The sequence below is a fragment of the Pristiophorus japonicus genome, chromosome 5 (assembly GCF_044704955.1).
Source record: "Pristiophorus japonicus isolate sPriJap1 chromosome 5, sPriJap1.hap1, whole genome shotgun sequence".
In the NCBI taxonomy this organism is placed as follows: domain Eukaryota; kingdom Metazoa; phylum Chordata; class Chondrichthyes; family Pristiophoridae; genus Pristiophorus; species Pristiophorus japonicus.
Genome location: NC_091981.1, coordinates 281,707,630 through 281,721,295, shown reverse-complemented (window position 1 = coordinate 281,721,295; position 13,666 = coordinate 281,707,630). Strand labels below are relative to the sequence as shown.

General features: G+C 44.4%; 1 protein-coding gene across 32 annotated transcripts in view; it reads left to right on the top strand.

Moving 5' to 3' along the window:
* LOC139264722 (obscurin-like) overlaps nt 1-13,666 on the top strand; it is a 571,531-nt gene that overhangs the window by 134,393 nt on the left and 423,472 nt on the right. For all 32 annotated transcript variants that reach the window (XM_070881692.1, XM_070881694.1, XM_070881707.1 and 29 more), the window contains 4 exons: nt 1,341-1,607; nt 4,823-5,092; nt 10,618-10,884; nt 11,917-12,183. In XM_070881692.1, coding sequence (XP_070737793.1) covers nt 1,341-1,607; nt 4,823-5,092; nt 10,618-10,884; nt 11,917-12,183 — 1,071 coding nt within the window. The remainder of the gene's footprint in view (nt 1-1,340; nt 1,608-4,822; nt 5,093-10,617; nt 10,885-11,916; nt 12,184-13,666) is intronic.

Sequence of the window (13,666 nt, the reverse complement as noted above, 5' to 3'; positions counted from 1 at the left end):
GAGCCATTAAAGGTTTAACATTGCTGAACATGAATAGATTTTCGTGAACTAGCATTAACTCAAATATAAACCTTCGGGTTTACTGTATGCCAGGGATTTTTTATCGAAAGCGCTTTGATTGTGCTGAATATTGTTACTTCACCTCTAAAGCCTCTATTCTAATCCAGTCAAGGCAGATGAGATTTAAAAATCTCTATTTTCTGGGAGGCATGTGTCCTAAGTGAAATGATTGTGGACAATCTGCACCAAATTTATTAGGCTTGAGTTCACTACATAAATTCACTGCCCAAATTTCATAATTATTTTGTAATTTCATTCAAATGAAAAATAAAATTACAGTGAGGAAGTGGGTGATGCTCATGTGAACTCAAGGTCAAAGGATGCTATTGAAGTAGAATAGAAGGAAATTTAATTTACATTCAGCATTTCTTAATAAGAATACTTGATGATGACTGGTTAACTAAAGAGAAGGGGTTCTAGTATTTTTTAAACAGCGTTCATCATTCATTTCTTATATTTGTGAGGTCATCAAAGATTCATATGTAGAAAGTGTTAAAAAGAAAATACTTGCATTTATATAGTACCTTCCATGACCACAGGACGTCCAAAGCACTTTTACAGCCGATAAAGTACTTTTGACATGTAGTCACTGTTGTAATATACGAAAGGTGGCAGACAATTTACGCACAAGATCCCACAAACAGCAATGTGATAATGAACAGATTTTTTTTAAGTGCTGTTGGTTGAGGGATAAATATTGTCCAGGACACTGGGGAGAACTCCCCTGCTCGTCTTCAAAATAGTGCCATGGGATATTTTGTGCCTATTTGAGGAGACAGATGGGATCGCTAATCTGAAAGATGGCACCTCCAACAGTGCAGCACTCACTCAGTACTGCACTGGAGCATCAACTTAGATCCCCTGCTCTTTAAGTAGTGCAATGGGATCTTTCTCATTCACCTAAGAGGGCAGACGGGATATTGGTTTAACATCACTTACTTTTGAAATGCAGTTACTGTTATAAAAGTAAACGTGTCTGAAGCATCTCCCATACAGCAGTGAAATGAATGACTAATCTTTTTCTTGGTGATGTTGGTTAAGGGAGGAATGTTGTGCAGGTCACCAGGTGAATGCCTTTCTCTTCAAATAGTGTATTGGGATCTCATATAAGTAACAGGCGGACCTTGGTTTAAAGTCTCACTAAAGGACAAAGCAGTACTCTCAGTACTTACAGCAGAGCCAGTTGTGCTAGAACAATCACCAGCAAGGTAGATTTTTAGCTACTAGGAAATTTTGAAAATAAAACTGACTGTGTTTGTCTTCTATCTGTCATATTGCAGAAAAGCCAGTGGTCTTCATGAAATCAATGGATGATACTGTTGGGGAAGAGAGAGGAATGATCACACTGGAATGTGAAGTATCTAAGCCCAAGGTCAATCCCATGTGGAAAAAAGATGATGTAATTCTTGGTTCAAGTGACAAATATGAACTGCTGCATGCTGGAAAAACACTTTGCCTTATCGTTCATGACCTGAATAAAAGTGACGCTGGAGTGTATACTTGTGACATAGGCAGTGACAAAGCAAGTGCTAAGGTCACCATCCAAGGTATGCAACACTATTGGGTGTCCATTGTAGACTGATGTATAGTGAAAACCGATTTATAGATCATTCATAGAGGTTTGAAGAAGTAGTAAGGCTGTAATATTGGGAGACTTTAAGAGGCTGATTTTTCTGAGGACAGCGTCCAGGCAGCGCATATCCCCACATACAAAGGTCACGAGAAAGGGGATGAAGGCCTAGGACGCAGGATCTTTGCCCTGGAATTTATTGGAATTCTCCAGAGTGGCTGATCTGGGTTTGAGTCTGCAATAGGATAAGCCAAATGTTCCAATGGATACGAGGAACAGTTAAAGGTTCCCTGCTTGCCTGCTTAATTGCTTATGGTTTCATATGAAGGGTGCCCATTTTGAAGTACGCTTGAAGGAGTTGGTGATGAACCTGGGACTCCCTTGCATTAGAAAGTCTGAGAAGGCCAGACAACAAAGTAAGGGAGGCTGTAAATGTAAGTGGCACCTTTCTCTTACTTCTAGCGTTCTTTAGGCCTGAAGGCTTTGGCCACTCTTATTCAATAGAAAACAGACGGCCCTGAAGCTAGTGTAGAGTTCTGCAGGTGCTTTCATGTTTATCTTTGCTAGGGGGCAGGCCTGTGCTGGGGATGTGACCAGATCATGTTAATGACTTGGCACTATAAATTCTGATGTTCTAAGAGATGGAAAGGTGCTCGGAAAAGGAGGTCTAGGAAAAGTCAGCTAGCTTAAGGATTTAGCATTAGTCTGGTATAATAATATTGGTGATCAAGATGGGATCGCCTATGTTTTCCCTTTTCCAACAGGGCGTGTGGCGCACTTATGGCCGGAATGTGTGCGCATGTCCTGTCCGTCAAGTTGGCGGCTTAGTAGGCTAGTTAGCACCCGTTTTTCGGGTGCTGTGCAGCCGAATGTATAGGCCTATGAGCTACCAGAGTTCCATCCGAAGGTTCATTTTAATTTAACTTGGTGTAAAGCTCATCTGAGTCATACATATTGGCCTAGAAATTCATCTTTGGAAGTATCACAAAACAGACGGTATCGGATCGACCGCCCTGATATTCAGTTCCATTGACTTCATCAGACACGATGTATAACGGGCGGCCGATACAATATAGCCCGTTTTGCGCCACCGCCCGAGATCAATTTCTGGGTCAAAAATTATGTGGCCAAAAGAAATTCCAAAGCAAATATTATGGGGCCAAGTTTCGGCCTGAGTTGCTCCTGTTTTTTTGGAGCAACTGGTTTAGAATGGAGTATCTTAGAAATTTGAATTCTCGGCATTTAGTTTGCTCCAGTTCTAGTCAGTTAGGTCAGTTTCACTTTGGAACAGAATTTTTTTTTCAAAAGGGGGCGTGTCTGGCCACTTACGCCTGTTTTCAAAGTTTAGGCAGTGAAAACTTACTCCAAACTAACTTAGAATGTACGTTCGAAAAAACCTTGTCTACACTTTAGAAAATCAGGCGTAGGGAATGGGGGGGGGGGGTGGTGTTTAAAGGGAAGTTTACAAACATTAAACACTTCAGTTTTACAAATAAAGAGCTATCATCAATAATAAATGATAAATACATCAATAAATCAACCAATAAATCAATCAAAAAAAATTAATACATTTTTTTTTAAATCAATAAATAAAACATTTTCTACTTACCGACTGCAGCACCGGGAGTCCTCCAAAAGCGTGCTGGGACGGCCTCCCCCAGTGTGTCTCTGTCAGTGTCTCTATCTGGCTGTCTGTGTGTGTGTCTTTCACTCTTTGTCTGTCAGTGTCTGTGTTTCTGACAGCGAGGGGAGGGGGAGAAAGGGGGGTGGGAGGGGGAGGGGGAGAAGGGGGGGAGAGGGAGAAGGAGGGGGTGGGGGGTAGAGAGAGAAGGGGGGTGGGGGGAGAGAAGGAGGGGGGTGGGGGAAGGGGTTGGGGGGAGAGGGAGAAGGGGGGTGGGGGAGAAGGAGGGGCGTGGGAGAAGGGGGGAAGGGGAGAAGGGGGGGGTGGGGAGAAGGGGGGTGGGGAGAAGGGGTGGGAGGGGGAGAAAGGGGGTCGGGAGGGAGGAGGAGGGGTGGGGGGTGGAGGGGAGGAGGAGTCGTGGGGGTGGGAGGAGGAGAGGAGGGGCGAGGAGAAGGGGGGAGAGGGGGAGGAGGGAAGGAGAGAGGAGGGAGGGAGGGAAGGAGAGAGGAGGGAGGGGAGGAGAGAAGGAGGGAAGGAAGGGGGGTGGGGGGAGGGAGAGAAGGAGACTGAACGGCCGGGCCCAAGCCCTCGGGCTGGATTTACAGATAGGTGGCGTCGGGTCTCGGGGTGGGGGCTGTGGAGGTCCGGGGGGGCGAGAGTCGCGGAGGTCGGGGAGGAGGGCGGAGAGAGAGAGAGAGTCGCGGAGGTCCGGGGGGGGGGGGGGAAGAGGAGAGTCGCGGAGGTCCGGGGGGAGGGGGAGAGAGAGTTGCGGAGGTCAGGTCGCCGCGGTGGGGGGCGGGGAGCCTTATTCACGCAGCCCCAGTGAGGCAATTCGGCCAGGGCTAGGTGCTGCGTGCTTCGGGCCCCTCCCACAGCTTTGGGCGCGCCCACTGTAGCATGTGCAGAGGTCCCGGCACTGTTTTCAGCGCAGGGACCTGGCTCCGCCCCCAACAGCTCGTGCTGCGCCACACCCAGCTCCAGAGGACCTGCAGGGAGCCGGAGAATAGGTAAGTTTTTTTTAGGCGCACTTTCTGGCGCGAAAAACGGCGTCCAGGTCGCGCGGCCCGAAACTTGGGCCCTATGTTTGGGTAGGAAAGGCAAATGCATTCTTTTTGATTTGCTGTATCCACCATCTTTATTCTTTTTCCTTATTTCATCCCATAAGAACACCCCACGCATCTTTCTTCAGTTCCCTTTCTTCTGATATTTTATGCTAATAAACTATGGGAGTGAAGTAAACTCTGGCGGTTTGTATTGTCATGTGCCACCAATTGCAATCATGGCCCCATTGTATAACGTTAGAATCCTGCATTGCCAACTCTCAGGTACACTAAGAAACATTTTGCCTACCAACAAACAATAACATCATGTTGCTACCATATCTGTTTGACAATATCTTCCAAGCAATATATCTGTACTTGCAATGTATATGAATTGGGTAAGGGTATTCCCCAATACAGTCAGATAGGATCAGCATAACTGGTGGAAAGTATTCTTGTAGCCCAATGTTTATCAGAGTCAACAATTAATTATGTCTGTGGCTCTCTCTTTAAATACCTACTTTGTTGCAGATCTGAACATTGGAATCACAAAGCGGCTAAAGAGCACAGAGATTAAAGAAGGAGAAAATGGATCTTTTGAATGTATACTTTCTCATGAAAGCATCGATGAATATTACTGGACCGTAAATGGGCAATTAGTGGAAGGCAATGAACGATTTGAGTCATTTAATATTGGCCGAAAATACATGCTCAGCATTAAGGAGGCAGCTCATTCAGATGCAGGAGAAGTTGTTTTCCATGTCCGGAATCTCAGTTCAAAAGCCTCACTAATGGTGAAAGGTATGATCTGTTTACATCACCACTTATACAAGTAATCAGTGACACTATGCACATTTAACAATATCAAAGGGTTCAGAATGTTATTGTTTGCCTAAGCAGATGTCAATAACTCCCCATTATAATCTCAAGAAACAGTTTCTAACATGTAGAAGCATTTATCTATACTAGCTGTATACAAGAGCATTATCACTGCTCAAGCGGGCACAAAACTACAATATAATGTACCATAATCCTAGATAGCTGAAGTGATCACATAATATCAACTGGGAATAGTTTTCATTTAGCGAGGTTAGTGGGAGATAGAAATTAATTGCTGATCTCTAAACAAACTGTAAACAGACCAGTTCTAATCATACTGTTCTTATGGAGCAGAAGTGTTGCAAGAGGGTTACTTTGCCCCATGTCTTCGCTCTTTTAGAATAAAGGATCAGTAGTCTACTACGGACCACTTAAACAAAGATTTTTGAAAGATTCCTGATCTCTCTACTGTTATTATTATGCGCTCCCTTTCTCGTCTTCCCAAACCATACAAGACTACATGGAGGCGGGGATAACTTTTTCATGAGTAGCCATTCATACTGCTCAAGTGCAAGCTGCTAAGAGGTGTGGAAAGGAATCCAGTGACAACTCTGCATTTGATTTCCACTCCCTCTTCTACCTTTTGAAGAGGAGTAAACGGCCTTCCTGGGTCAGTGTTGTTGATACAAACCATCATTACTGTCATGTATGTATGGGTTTACTAGCCACCAGGTGGCGCCATTATCAGAGGTCATTGGGCTGTGCGCACGTGTGTGCGGCCCAGGTATAAAAGGCCAGTCATCTTGTAATGTAATCGCTTTGGGCCCGAATAAAGTAGAGCCAGGTTTGTACCTGTTCGGAGTTTACAGTATTCAGTCTATTGAGTTATTGCATACACAACATTTGGCAACGAGGTAACAAGAATCTTCGCATGCAAAAATGAGCACAATTGGAATTCTGGAGTGATTCGTGGAGGGAGAAGATTGGGCAGACTTTGTAGCCCGCTTGAACCAGTACTTCGTGGCCAACAAAATGGAGAAAGAGACAGACGCAGTTCGGCGCAGGGCGGTCCTCCTCACGGTTTGCGGTCTGAAAATCTATGAATTCATAAAGAATCTCCTCTCGCCCTTAAGTCCAACGGACAAGGACTATGAAACATTGTGTGCTCTGGTACGTGACTATCTCAAACCAGATGAAGGCATCATCATCTCAAGATATCGATTCTATAGGCACGTTCGTTCTGAGGGCCAGGATGTATTGGAATTTGTTGCCTACGTAAGACATTTAACTGGACCGTGTAAGTTTGAAACTGCATTGGCTGCGGGACTTCTTTGTAATCGGCATCAACCACGAGGTGATCCTGCGTAAGCTATTAGGGATGGAGACGCTGGATTTGAGCAAGGCCATCATGATTGCCCAATCATGCATGACGACGGACAAAAGCTTAAAGCAGATATCATTGAAAAATCGGAACTCGGCAAGTACTGTAAACAAGATAGTATCGTCATTTGGCAGAGCTGCATAGGGCCTACCCGACTGCGTACGCGAAACCTGTGGCTGCTCAAAGTTCGCCAACGGGAATAAATCCGATATCACCGTGATGGCGTTGTGGGGGAAATCATCGGCATCATCAGTATCGGTTTAAACAGTATATTTGTAAAGGCTGTTCGAGAGTGGGGCATCTCCAGCGCATGTGTCCGCAACTAAGGAAGCGTGCTGCGACACACCACGTGGAGGATGATAACCAGTCTAGCGCGGATCCGGATATGCAATCCGAGATACCAGAGGAGGAAGTGTATGGACTGTATTCGTTCCTAACAAAGAGCCAACCGATAATGATTAATGTAACACTTAACGGTGTGCCGGTATTGATAGAATTGGACACAGACGGGTGCGAGTCAATCAATAATGAGCCAGAGGACATTCGAGGCTGTGGGATACCAAGGCTGTGAGGCCGAAGCTGAGTCCAGTCAATGCCAAGTTGCGTACGTACACTAAAGAACTCATAATGGTGATTGGCAGTGCAGAAATCAAGGTGTCGTATGGTGCGGTTCACGATTTACCATTATGGATTGTTCCAGGCAATGGTCCAATGCTGTTCGGCAGGAACTGGTTAGAAAAAATCAAATGGAACTAGAACGAGATCAAAATTGTCGTCGGAGGAGGATACTCCATGTGCTCAAGTGCTGACCAAGTTCCCCCCGCTGTTTAAACCAGGCATCGGCAATTTCACGGGAGCCAAGGTGCAGATCCACGTGGACTCGGATGCAAGACCTGTCCATCGTGAAGCTCTGGCAGTTCTGTACATGATGAGCGAGAAGGTCGAAATCGAACTGGACAGATTCCAGCGTGAGGGGATCATATCACTGGTCGAATTTAACGAATGGGCCAGCCCCATTGTTCCTGTGCTGAAAAGTGATGGCACTATCAGGATTTGTGGAGACTACAAGATTGCGATCAACCGAATTTTGAAACAGGATCAATACACGTTACCGAAGGCTGATGACCTGTTTGCAGTGCCAGCCGGGGGGAAGTCGTTCACAAAACTGGATCTGACATTGGCCTACATGACACAGGAGCTGGTCGACACGTCAAAGAAACTTACATGCATCAACACTTATAAAGGACTGTTTATCTACAACAGGTGCCCTTTTGGAATTCGCTCGGCTGCAGCCATATTTCAGAGGAACATGGAGAGTCTACTGAAGTCCGTCACCAGAACCGTCGTGTTCCAAGATAACATACTGGTCACAGGTCATTACTCCGCCGAACATCTGAAGAACCTGCAAGAGGTTCTACATCGTCTGGACAAAGTGGGACTCAGACTGAAATGCTCGAAGTGCGCCTTCATGGCACCGGAAGTCAAATTCCTGGGGAGGAAAATTGCTGCTGACAGTATCAGGTCTACGGACTCGAAAACCAAGGCCATCAAAAATGCACCCAAGGCTCAGAATGTGACGGAGCTGCGTTCGTTCCTTGGTCTACTCAACTACTTCGGTAATTTCTTACCTAGATTGAGCACCTTATTAGAGCCACTGCACATGCTGCTAAGAAAAGGCGACAACTGGGTTTGGGGTGTGTCTCAAGATAGAGCTTTTGAGAAAGCTACTAATCTGCTTTGCTCTAACAAGCTGCTGGTACATTATGATCCGTGTAAGTGTCTAGTATTGGCCTGTGATGCTTTGTCATATGGAGTTGGTTGCGTGCTCCAACAAGCTAATGAGTCGGGCAAATCACAACCTGTTGCATATGGTTCAAAAAGTTTGTCAAAGGTGGAAAGAGCCTACAACATGGTAGAGAAAGAAGCACAAGCCTATGTGTGTGGGGTTAAAAAGATGCATCAGTACCTGTTTGATCTTTGGTTTGAACTGGAAACAGAACACAAGCCACTCATTTCTTTGTTTTCGGAAAACAAAGGTATCAATACCAATGCATCGTCCCGCATCCAGAGGTGTGCGCTGATATCTGCCTATGATTATACCATTCGCCATAGACCTGGCACTGAGAATTGTGCTGATGCATTGAACCATCTGCCGTTGCCCACACCGGAGGTGGAAATGCCACAACCGGCAGACCTGCTGTTAGTCATGGTGCATTTGAAAGTGAAGGAACCCTTGTCACGGCCCAACAAGTTAAGACCTGGATCAGCCAGGATCCGATATTATCGGTTGTGAAAAGTTGTATACTTAGCGGTGATTGGTCTGTCATACCCAAGCAAATGTGTGAGGAGACCAAACCTTACATCCATCGCAACGATGAACTATCCATTCAATCAGATTGTATACTGTGGGGTAGTCGTGTTGTTATGCCCAAGAAAGGCAGAGAGAAATTTGTGCATGATCTACATAGCACGCATCCCGGTATTGTCATGATGAAAGCCATTGCCAGGTCTCATGTATGGTGGCCTGGAATTGACTCTGATCTGGAATCATGTGTGCATCAGTGCAACACTTGATGCAGCTTAGTAAAGCACCATGGTCGTTACCATCTAAACCATGGTTCAGGATCCACATCGACTTTGCAGGTCCCTTCCTGGAAAAGATGTTCTTCTTTGTGGTGGATGCTTATCCAGCACATCCACAGCTACCATTGAGAGCCTTCGTGTCATGTTTTCTATGCATGGTCTGCCTGACATCGTTGTAAGCGACAACAGATCTTGCTTCATCAGTATAGAGTTTCAAGAGTTCATGAAACTCAATGTTATCAAACATGTGGAGTCAGCACCATTCAAACCCGCATCCAATGGACAAGCAGAACGTGCGGTCCAAACCATTAAGCAGAGTATGAATTGTGTAACTCAAGGTTCACTGCAAACTCGCTTGTCATGCATATTGCTTAGTTAAAGGACAGGACCCCATACGCTTACCGGAGTTTCCCCTGCTGAACTATTGATGAAGAGAGGTCTCAAGACCAGGCTCTCTCTTGTCCACCCTGACTTGAATAATCGTGTCGAATACAGACGTCAAAGTCAGCAAGGGTATCATGATCGCGTTACTGTGTCACGCGACATTTCTATCAATGATCCTGTGTATGTACTGAATTATGGTCAAGGTCCCAAATGGATCGCCGGTACTATTACATAAGAACATAAGAATTAGGAACAGGAGTAGGCCATCTAGCCCCTCGAGCCTGCTCCGCCATTCAACAAGATCATGGCTGATCTGGCCGTGGACTCAGCTCCACTTACCTGCCCGGATCCCGTAACCCTTAATTCCCTTATTGGTTAAAAATCTATCTTATCTGTGACTTGAATACATTCAATGAGCTTCCTTGGGCAGAGAATTCCACAGATTCACAACCCTCTGGGAGAAGAAATTCCTTCTCAACTCGGTTTTAAATTGGCTCCACCGTACTTTGAGGCTGTGCCCAAGGAGGGTAACAAAGTGTTTATCGTTAAGATCAAGAATGCGCAAAAATACAGGAAACATGTTGATCAGATAAAGCTGCTGCACACGGATGAATCGGAACAGTCTGAGGAAGACACAATCAGTGACCAACCAACCTACCCTCAGTCATCAGTGGACTCCGCTGTCATCAATGAATCTGGACTTTCAATCCCTAACGTGGTCATTGCCATTCCCATCAGTTCAGCTACCCAGCCCCAGTCATAACAGACTCAGAACGCTCGCCCAAGGCTGGAGTTGAACTGAGACATTTAACGTGGGAGCGGAAAGCCCCGGACCGTCTCAATTTGTAAAAAGACCATTACTAATATCTAAAAGGGGGATATTGTCATGTATGTATGCTTGAGTTTACTAGCCACCAGGTGGCACCACTGTCGGAGGTCATTGGGTTGTGTGCACGTGTGTGCGGCCCAGGCATAAAAGGCCAGCCATCTTGTAATGTAATCACTTTGGGCCCTAATAAAGTAGAGCCAGGTTTGTACCTGTTCGGAGTTTACAGTATTCGGTCTATTGAGTTATTGCATACACAACAACTATGTTTAATAAATGCTCTAAACTGTGAGGATTGAAAGTGTAAGAATATTAATAATTTTTGTGTTTCAGAAAAACCAGCAGAGATCACAAAGCAACTTGAGAACTTGGTGGCATTAGCAGGTGAAGAGATTGTACTGAGCTGTGAAACCTCCAAGCCTGATTCTTTAGTGAAGTGGTTTAAGGATGAGAAAAGAATTAGAAAGAGTCAGAAATATGAAATATCTCAGCAAGGAACTGTAAACAAATTGATAATTCATCAAGTAACTATGAAAGATTCTGGAGAGTATGCGTGTGGAACAGAAACTTCCAAGACCAAAGCTACTGTCATTGTGAATGGTAAAAACATACATTTTAGTTTCTCTTTCCTCTCCACTATCGTCAATTGCAACATCTGCACATACTTTACATCATATTAATTTAGCTATTGCCTGTGTGTGGATGAATCAAAGTCATGGATCACCATCCACCCTAATGTACTGTTTAATAACGTATGTACTGTATTTAAATCGAGAGTTAAGTGGTTAAGTAGCTAACAAATTAATAGTGCATCAATTTAAGTAGAATGCTTGAGCACCTAAAATTATAATTGTGTTTTGAACTATACTTTGTGGTACTTAATGTCTGTTTTTTGATATCTAGAAGGTATGCATTATTAAGTGGTCCATGTTTAAATGACCCTTATAAGTTGCAGTCATGTGGTGGTATAGCAGTCCAGCATTAACTGTACAGGGATGGTAATTTGTACCTCTGAATTTCTAGATAGAGAATGCAAAATTTGAACTGGACCATTGAGGTAAGGCTCAAAGCAGCAGATGAGATACTTCCCTGCTATCAGAGAGAGAAAATTGGACAGAAAATCAACTCCCATTGCTTTCGTCCATTTTCTATCGACTGGTCAGCCATGATCTTGTTGAATGGCGGAGCAGGCTCGAGGGGCTAGATGGCCTACTCCTGTTCCTAATTCTTATGTTCTTATGTTATAGAGCAGTTTTGGTAGAGGACTTGGGAGTAGGTTGCTAGCCTGTCCACTTAGATAGTTCATGGAGAGCCTAAAAGAGGGAGAATAAAACAAATCTGAGAGCTTAAAGATTGGTTTAGGATACTTTATAAATGATTGCAGTCAGGAAGCTGCACTGTAAGGATGATTTTGTGATCCTCTACTGAAAGTGGGAAGTACATCTGAAAAAAATCACTTGCAATATCCTGAAATGGGCTCCCTGTCATTACCGCTCCCCGCTAGGAGTGCTGGATCACTGAATCACAGTGTAAATACATCAGTTAAGTGTACAACATATAGTTATTTGGGTATGCAACATAAAGTTTACATATTTTTAAATATATTGTTCGCATGTTTTACATTCTTTCTAGAAATCATAAACCGATTTACCAAAGAATTACATGACATAAAAACTGAAGAGAAAGGAACTGCAGTTTTTGAATGTGAAACAGAACAGCCAGTAGACAAGACTGTCTGGAGAAAAGGGATGGCAGACATCAAGTCAAACAAGAAATATGAAATGAAGCAGGATGGCACTTTCTTAAGCCTTACAATTAATCAGCTAGACAAGAGCGATAGTGACCACTACACGTGTGACATTGGTAATGCACAATCAAGAGCTCGCCTGACAGTCGCAGGTCTGGATCATTTCTATCATGTAAATTGTGTACCGTTACTACTTATAGTGTAAATTCTGATTTATAATGGGGAACAAAGAAATGGCAGACCAGTTGAACAAATACTTTGGTTCTGTCTTCACAAAGGAAGACACAAATAACCTTCCGGAAATACTAGGGGACCGAGGGTCTAGTGAGAAGGAGGAACTGAAGGAAATCCTTATTAAGGCGGGAAATTGTGTTAGGGAAATTGATGGGATTGAAATCCCCGGGGCCTGATAGTCTGCATCCCAGAGTGCTTAAGAAAGTGGCCCTAGAAATAGTGGATGCATTGGTGGTCATTTTCCAACAGTCTATCGACTCTCGATCAGTTCCTATGGATTGGAGGGTAGCTAATGTAACACCACTTTTTAAAAAAGGAGGGAGAGAGAAAACGGGGAATTATAGACTGGTGAGCCTGACATCAGTAGTGGGGAAAATGTTGGAATCAATTATCAAAGATGAAATAGCAGTGCATTTGGAAAGCAGTGACAGAATCTGTCCAAGTCAGCATGGATTTATGAAAGGGAAATCATGCTTGACAAATCTGGAATTTTTTGAGGATATAACTAGTAGAATGAACAAGAGAGAACCAGTGGATGTGTTGTATTTGGACTTTCAAAAGGCTTTTAACAAGGTCCCACACAAGAGATTGGTGTGCAAAATTAAAGCACACCGTATTGGGGGTAATGTACTGACGTGGATAGAGAACTGGTTTGCAGACAGGGAGCAGAGAGTCGGGATAAATGGGTCCTTTTCAGAATGGCAGGCAGTGACTAGTTGAGTGCCGCAGGGCTCAGTGTTGGGACCCCAGCTATTTAAAATATACATTAATGATTTAGATGAAGGAATTGAGTGTAATATCTCCAAGTTTGCAGATGACACTAAGCTCGGTGGCGGTGTGAGCTGTGAGGAGGACTCTTAAGAGGCTGCCGGGTGACTTGGACAGGTTAGGTGTGTGGGCAAATGCATGGCAGATGCAGTATAATGTGGATAAATGTGAGGTTATCCACTTTGGTGGCAAAAATACAAAGGCAGAATATTACCTGAATGGCGGCAGATTAGGAAAAGGGGAAATGCAATGAGACCTGGGTGTCATGGTACATCAGTCATTGAAAGTTGGCATGCAGGTACAGCAGGCGGTGAAGAAGGCAAAAATGGCATGTTGGCCTTCATAGCTAGGGGATTTGAGTATAGGAGCAGGGAGGTCTTATTGCAGTTGTACAGGGCCCTGGTGAGGCCTCACCTGGAATATTGTGTTCAGTTTTGGTCTCCTAATCTGAGGAAGGACATTCTTGCTATTGAGGGAGTGTAGCGAAGGTTCACTAGACTGATTCCCGGGATGGCAGGACTGACATATGAGGAGAGACTGGATCGACTGGGCTTGTATTCACTGGAGTTTAGAAGGATGAGAGGGGATCTCATAGAAACATATAAAATTCTGACGGGACTGGACAGGTTAGAT